Source organism: Dreissena polymorpha, chromosome 1 (genome assembly GCF_020536995.1).
Source record: "Dreissena polymorpha isolate Duluth1 chromosome 1, UMN_Dpol_1.0, whole genome shotgun sequence".
NCBI classification, from domain to species: domain Eukaryota; kingdom Metazoa; phylum Mollusca; class Bivalvia; order Myida; family Dreissenidae; genus Dreissena; species Dreissena polymorpha.
Window position 1 is genome coordinate 200496132 of NC_068355.1, and position 8158 is coordinate 200504289.

Sequence of the window (8158 nt, forward strand, 5' to 3'; positions counted from 1 at the left end):
GCCGAGAGCGGAATACTGCGCTTGGCCGCTAAACAATGTGGATTGCATCAAATTAAATGTCAATTTTCGATTTTATTACAAAAATAAACACTGCCTTTTTATAAATATGTCAAGCACGTACACTTAACAAAAAAATCGATATATCTTTATGTAATGTAGAAAAGTAAAGCGCTTTATATATAACATTGTTTTATAATGTCTCTCTGGTTGAGAAAAAAAACTAAACAAACCCATGTAGAACATATATGTTTTCATAATTAAAAAAAAAAATTAATGATGCACGTGATGTTTTATAATTGATATAAGTTCACGTGTCATTGAACGAGTTAAGGGAGAGATGCGAATTAAATTACACATAATTAAAAAATGATACTATACTGTCAGCTTGATTTATAAATTGTGTTCCATCGCGCCAATATATTCATTGTTCCATGAAATTGTGTATAAAAGCAAAACGATTGAAATTATGTCAGAAATCCTGCTTTTCACATGAAATGATCTTTAACACTTTATTTATTCCAATCAGGTAATTAATAATAATAGGGGAAGCAGGGTTGTCATTATTAACCGATTGCCGATAAAATTCATCGGTTAAAATCACCAGAAAATCGGTTGTTTTTCCCGAATCTTTAAAATTGCGATCGGAAGTTTTGATCTCGCAAACCGAAAATAATTGACGAAGAATAACCGTAGAGCGTTTTGACCTGTGTCCGTTATGACTAGCTACCGCGACCTTGTTTTGTAAAACGGCTTTTGATTGGTTTATCGCGTCGGCATACGGCCAATCATGTGGCGCGGTAGATATTAGTCAACATTTCTCTCGAGAATGGCTGAACCGAAAAAGAAAAAAATTAAGAGCCTTGAAGACTTCGGTTTTTTTAATAAACCGAAACCTGGTGAGATCGAGTTGGATTTGCACAACAGTTTATGTATTGTTCCCCGTTTGTTCAGATGCATGCGTATACATACCGCACGATAATTTAGCCGCAGACCCTAAACTGCAAAAGCGTCGCGCATCGTAGAATAATTATGAACTGTGCATTCTCAATCGATATATGATGTTTCAGTGATAAACGAAATAAAAAATATCATGCGGTGTTTATACTTTTTTGAGAGTTTGTTTTGTTGAACAAAGTGTTTGTTTCAAGTTGTGTTTTTGCATCGATTTTTGCAAGGCAATCTTGGGAGGATGTTTTTCATTGCTTCGTTCTGATGTTGCAATGTTCAAGGTAAGACAAACGATTTGTGTTCTATTTCTATTTGATACTTTTGCAATTAAACAATACTATTGATTCAATTGGCAGGGTTTTCCCTTGCACACAAATTAAGTTAATTGTCATGTTATGAGCTAGATGCATATTGTTTCCATTGTTCTGATGGAAAACCAACACACTTTGTAATTTAAAATTACTAATTTTGAAACCTAATTGTAACAAATGCAAATTTTAAGGGGACATTATGACTCCCTATTTTTCTCGTCCTAGGGAAAATCCTGAATTGAAGACAAAAGAGAAAGTAGCTTTCAAATGCACATATTTACCTCATCTGGCTTCAAGTGAAACTTTGTTTACACAATAATTATTTTGAGATATGGTTTTATTTCTTTTTCTTGGGTGTTGATTGACCGAGCGCTTAGAAGCTATATTGAATAATAATAGTATTATAATGAATCTAGCAGCACTCAGGAATATTTTTATGTCCCCCAGTCTTTACTAGGGAACATATTGTTTTTACCCTATCTGCTTGTTGGTTTGTTTGCGTCAAACTTTAACATTTGCCATAACTTTTGCAATATTGAGATAGCAACTTGATATTTGGCATGAATGTGTATCTCTTGGAGCTGCACATTTTAAGCGGTGAAAGGTCAAGGTCATCCTTCAAGGTCAAAAGTCAAATATATGAGGGACATACTGTTTCACAAACACATCTTGTTTGCTTTGGGTTTTGCATTTTTTTACTCATTTTTATAATAGAAATTTAACAATGTACTACGATTTGCAAAGACATCAGTATTTTGAGAAATAGGAAATTGCAAATCATCGGGTCTATTTTGTGTAAGACACAAAGTTTTGGACGTATTTGTGTTTCAGGGTCTGATGATCAAAATAGGAATGCTGTTCCATCAGGTGGCTCCAGGGGTGATGTAGTATCTATTGCCGATCCACAAAGTAACGTGACTCAACCTGACGTAACTAAGACACACCCAACAAGTAGCGTAACTACTACCGACTCGACGAGTGGCTTGATGACGAACAACCCACTAGTTACTGATTCACCATCTACATCAGCTTGTAAAACAACAAATAGCAAACCCTTTTCTAATGAGGAATGTCTTCAATTAGTTAAAGCATTATTTGATGGGTCTGAAAATAGGGTACATAACAGGTATCTTTGTCTGGAGAAATTTTGTACAGATATTTCAGACACTGAGAAGAAAAGACTTCTCCCTAAAAAATTTAATCATGGCAAACTATCAGATTATTGGTGGCTGTGTTTTTTAGAGGGTGAGGGCATGTTTTGTGTTGTGTGTAAAAAGCACAGTATGAAACATCGTCTTAATAAAAGGGATATATTTGTTAATAAACCAGGAACACGGTTTTTGGAGGATGCTTTGAAAGGCCATTCTTCGTCTGATACCCATAAGGCGGCTATTGAAACTGAAATGGTGCATAAACAGTCATTTTTTCACAAAGAAGTTTGTCAAAAGAAGAATGTTGAAACATCATTATATGAAAAGGTATTCTCAACTGCCTACTTTCTTATGAAAAACTTTATGCCAGTTAGAAAACTTCTACCAGTGTTGAGTATGATAGAAAATGTGTATGATTACCAAAATCTGAAGTACTTTGATCATAAATCAGTGGGTTCGCAGAGAGAGTTTTTCTTAACATTAGGTGCAACTGTGAAAGAGTCTGTGATGGAAAAGGTCAAGAAAAGTGCTGCGTTCGGTATATTGTCAGATGAAGCCTGTGATATCAGTGTAACCGAACAGCTAATAACATTTGTTCAATATTTTGATCATGATACAGGTAATGTCCATGTGTCGTATTTGTCCTGTCAAGATGTACTAGAAAAATCAAGCTCAGCAAATGCTCAGGCCATATCAGACCTTCTTGTAGATACTGTAGAAACTAGTGGACTTGACATTAAAAAGATGACAGGGTTTTCATCAGATGGTGCGTCCGTAATGGTGGGTAAAAGAGGAGGGGTAGCTGCACTACTGCGCTTGAAGAATCCGACTCTAATTAATATACATTGTATATGCCACAAACTTGCTCTATCCTGCACTGACAGCAATGAAGGTATTACATACATCAAGGAAGTAGAACTTATCCTTAGACAGCTGTGGTCTTATTTTGAAAATTCTCCCAAACGTATGGCAGCATATTTAAAATTGCAAATGCAGTTCAAACACATGAACTTGAGTAAAGGAGCTTCAAAAACTGTAGCATCACGCTTAAAAAAGGCATGTAGAACCAGGTGGCTGAGCCTTGACTCATCTGTCAAAGCTGTGCACAATGATTATGAAGCTCTCGTGACAACACTAGCACAGTCTCAAACTGAAGATGCCATGGCCCTGGGGTTACTGAAAAAGATAAAAACTATGAAATTCCTTGGCACAATCTACATTCTCAAAGATGTATTGCCAGTTTTGTCAAACCTTTCTAGAGTGTTCCAAAGAGATACATTCTGTTTTTCATCCATAATTCCTGAGATTAATCGGGCTAAAGACAAGCTTAATGGTATTCTTGAGGAGGAGACCCCTCTTGTTTCTCTTCAAAGTGACATAGATTCGTATACAAACATCAGTGCTGAATTATCAATGTCCCCAAAAGTGATGGATGATTTACAGTCATTGTTCAAGAAATACATCACTGCCTTGAAAGACAACATAGATCACAGATTTGGTGATTCTTCAGTAATATTGACAGCTTTCTGCATTTTTGATCCAGTAACAGTTCCAGGAGACTCAGCCCTGTTCAAAGAGCATGGGAATAGAGAAATCCAACAGATAGCCACACACTTTTTTGCAGATAATGAGGAGGACAGAAATCAACTTAAAAATGAATGGAGTGGCATAAAATATCATCTGAGGGACACTTTGAAACCAAATATTCCACAGTCTGTTCTTGACAACACACACAAGATCACCACTACAGAATGGTGTCTCTGTCAACTTTTGTCTGTGACAGTGTACAAACAATTCTTTCCAAAACTGTGCTTTGTAGCAGAAGTGGCAGCTTCACTTCCAGTTAGTAATGCCTGGCCAGAAAGGGGAGCTAGTGCTCTCAAGAACATAAAAACACGACACAGAAACAGAATTCAAAATGACTTGCTTGATGCTCTGATGCAGGTTACTGTAAATGGCCCAAAGTGTGAGGATGCAGGAGAACTAGTTAAGTCAGCAGTGTCTCAGTGGCTTAGTATGAAGGACAGGAAAAAGTTAGCAGTAAGAGCTGAGAAGTCTACATCAACAGCAGCAACTGCAGCAGCTGCTGCTACCACTTCCACAGAGTCAGGGATGCAGACAGATGACACTCACTTGGTTATTGGTCAGGATGAACTACGAATGGAAATTGAAGCTGCGATGAAAACACTTCTTTTAGAGGAAGAGGTTGGGGAGTCTGACCAAGAAGATGACCAAGAAGATGACAGCTTTTAACATGTACAGTGTCAGTATACTAAAAATGTAAAAATCTTTAAATTTTCTTTTCTTTTTAGACCTCATTTTAACTTTTTATGCTCTGAGAATAGGAGTATTTTGTACCTCAAAATGTCTGAAAATCGGTTTCGGTCGGGGGGCTTCGCCCCCCTGATCCCCCTACCAGGGCGTTGCCCTGGACCCACAAGGGTGCCTAGGCGGCCCCCTTGACCCCCGGCCTAATCGGTTGCTTTTCAAAAATAATCCCTTGTTTTTAAACATAATGACAACCCTGGGGAAGTCTATACTGTGTATTAGAAACTTGTTGTGGTGATCCCTATCTTATCCGCTCAATACACATCCACCTGGCTACTGTACAGAAAAAATTAGATTTACTTCCAAAATAACTGATTTCATTAATTGCTAACTTGTTGTCTACATTTTAAATTAACAACGATAATGGATCAACATCACCGTTGCACAATTATTAAGTTCACAGTAATCTGTACTTTAAATAGATAGCCTAATTAAAGACGGTGCTAATAAAGAACAAAGCGTGAATGTGGATATTAAGAAATTAGATCCTTTTTTGCATGACACTGGCAGTATATCATTTTATCTTATATAAATAAGCCACATTTAAGACATGGATAAAATTAAAATAAGACACATTTGCATCTTTCATTTCTTGAAAAAAAATAAGCACGCAGTCACATATAAATAAGATACATTGAAGACACAGAAAAAAATAAATAAGACACATTTGCATCTTTCACTAAATTTTCTTAAAAAAACATGTGAAACTGAAGAAAAACATTTATTACTGACACATTATTCTAAAAGTCGACTGACAACTTAAGTTCAAAGAGGGATTTACAATTAAATAAGATCCATTTTCGCATGATGCTGGTTGTAGAGCAAGCAATACATTTCTTACTGACACATTATTCTAAAAGTCGACAGGCAACATAAATTCAAAGAGGGAACCACAATTAAATAAGATCAATTTTCGCATGATACTGGTTGTATAGCAAGTAGTCACATATTAATTACAGCTTGCATTAGTTGCAATAATTTTGTTAAGTGCGCGTGCTTCTGAACGTTGCGTTAAGCGAGAGTGTTGTCATTTTGTTAGTTTTATATTTTGGTATTATGTATGATTATTGCTTGTTTTGAATTTGAAATAAACGCTTTCTGGCAAATAAGCATCGTCTTAATTTTAATACAAATAATGAACATTTGACATACAAAATGTCCAATAACATACCGGCAATAACATTATATATATGTTAATTTCTGTGCATGTTTATACCGAAATTATAGCCGACATCGGCAGTTAGGGAAATTTAGTGACACACTTTAACACATCAAACATGCATGATAGTTCTTTTTTCATATGATATTCCCCTGGTTGCTTACCGGTGTATTGGTGCAGTTGATAACCCCGCCGGGACTACAGTAGGGTGCTAATACACACGTGTATCGTGTTCAATACAATCGTCTTAATTTTAATACAAATAATGAACATTTGACATACAAAATGTCCAATAACATATCGGCATTAACATTATATATATGTTAATTTCTTTGCATGTTTATACCGAAATTATAGCCGACATCGGCAGTTAGGGAAATTTTGTGACACACTTTAACAAATCAAACATGCATGATAGTTCATATGATATTCCCCTGGTTGCTTACCGGTGTATTGGTGCAGTTGATAACCCCGCCGGGACTACAGTAGGGTGCTAATACACACGTGTATCGTGTTCAATACCCGATCCATGCTACAACGTGTAAGAACGGGAATTTCGGTAATTCTACCTTTTTAAGCTTGCGCACCTCTAATGGGCACATATCCAAATATAATTTAATTAATTATTTTCCTAATCAGCATCATTTCACTAAACTACATGCAAATTTGTAGGTAGCTTTCCATGCTTAAAAAAAAATAAACCGATTTTTTCAAAACCACCCTCACGCTCGGCTTTTGTCCAGTTTATTTTAACCCCTGGGGTATATAAAAGTTCTATAATTCATTCAAATTTCCAAATATGGGCATGCAGTTGGTGTGTTCAGATGCAGTAAAGGTGTTTAAAGTTTAAACAAGATGAAATAAGTATTCTTTTACAGACATTTATTTTTTACAAATTTTAATCTATGGAATAGCGCCATGAAATGTAAGTGATTTCAGCCAAGTAAAAATTGGGTCGGTTAAAAACAAAGTGTCATAAAATTCAAAATAGTATCATTTAAGTTATATTTTAAATTAAGTTTTTATAGAAACACTATATACAGCAAAAATACCAAAAAATAGACAGATTTACCGTTTACTTTTTGAAATAAAAATAAAAATGCAACATGCATCATTCGTATTTTCAGCAGTAAATTAATCAATTTAGCCATAACGTTGTTTTAATTTTAAAATTGAAGGATGTGCATACAATTTTCAACATATTTAACAATAAACATAGCTTATGTGCTATATTAAATCAAATTACGTTAGAAAAGAAATAAAACGCGTCGCAAAAAGTATGCGATGTCGGCAGGAATCGAACCTGCGCGGGAAAATCCCAAAAGATTACAATTTCATCGCCTTACCCACTCGGCCTCGACAACTTTACATCTGTGTAACCTTAAATTAGATATATATAAGTAAACAGGTAAAAAGGCTCGCTCGATCTTTGAAGAAATCGCGAAATCGTATTTTTCAGATGATAATTGGATCAAAGTCAATATTTATAGTGAAAATAATGTAATCTAAATGAATAAGTTAAACATATATCAAAATTCGAAGTTTGAAAAAAATAAAATGCATCTCTCGGAAATAAGCGATCATTGAAGATCGGCAATGGCTTATGTATGAAGTGAAAGGACAGTTGAAAGTTTCCATTTTGCACGTTAATGATTCTGATAATATGGTGACAAAGGCAGCAGTCCTATGTAGTATTGTGTTTGACCGGAGAGTAGCGTGATCTGTGTCGGTGTTGGGCGCTCTGAGGGCGCAATCCGGCTACATAGGTACATAGAAACCTCTTGTGGCTATAGTCCATGGATCGGGTTCGGCAGACAGGGAACATGTAAATTTTTATATGTATGTTTTATATCTTAATTACCTAAACGTATATTTATCCTGGTTACTTATTTACTGAGGTATAAGTTAGTCGCAATGATTGTAGATACGTTGTACTATATTTAGTAAGTATTTGGAGGACGAGTGGCACGGGCACGCGCTTTATTATCACTTATGCAAGGAACGCGTTTTGTTTATATACGTATTTTTGATATTCCGATAGGCTTAAGGGAGGTAACTTATTCAAGTAAAACGCGATATTTTTTGCAATGCCTTTTTATAACTCTTGTTTAATTAATTACATACGAATATAGAGCTAAATTTAAGATGATTTTTACCAGAAAAAAATTTCGGAGAAAGATATATTGAGATTTTGATATTCCACAGAATGCGAGTCTCCATATATATTTTCTATTGCAGGGGAGGTAATTTAAAAATTTTAA

General features: G+C 35.4%; 1 protein-coding gene across 1 annotated transcript; it reads left to right on the plus strand.

Moving 5' to 3' along the window:
- The first annotated feature begins 826 nt into the window (after window positions 1–826).
- Window positions 827–4663, plus strand: LOC127865797 (E3 SUMO-protein ligase KIAA1586-like). The gene is made up of 3 exons (XM_052405789.1): window positions 827–896; window positions 2091–2210; window positions 2781–4663. Exons 1-3 carry the CDS (start codon window positions 827–829, stop codon window positions 4661–4663), a joined length of 2073 nt encoding a protein of 690 aa, XP_052261749.1.
- The last annotated feature ends 3495 nt before the right edge of the window (window positions 4664–8158 follow it).

What these genes read in the sequence shown, in the direction of transcription:
- LOC127865797 (XM_052405789.1), top strand. Translation starts at nt 827, where the DNA reads ATGGCTGAACCGAAAAAGAAAAAAATTAAGAGCCTTGAAGACTTCGGT. An exon ending in TTTTAATAAACCGAAACCTG is followed by an intron (nt 897 to 2,090) that starts GTGAGATCGAGT and finishes TTTGTGTTTCAG; the next exon opens with GGTCTGATGATCAAAATAGG. An exon ending in AACTAAGACACACCCAACAA is followed by an intron (nt 2,211 to 2,780) that starts GTAGCGTAACTA and finishes ACTTTATGCCAG; the next exon opens with TTAGAAAACTTCTACCAGTG.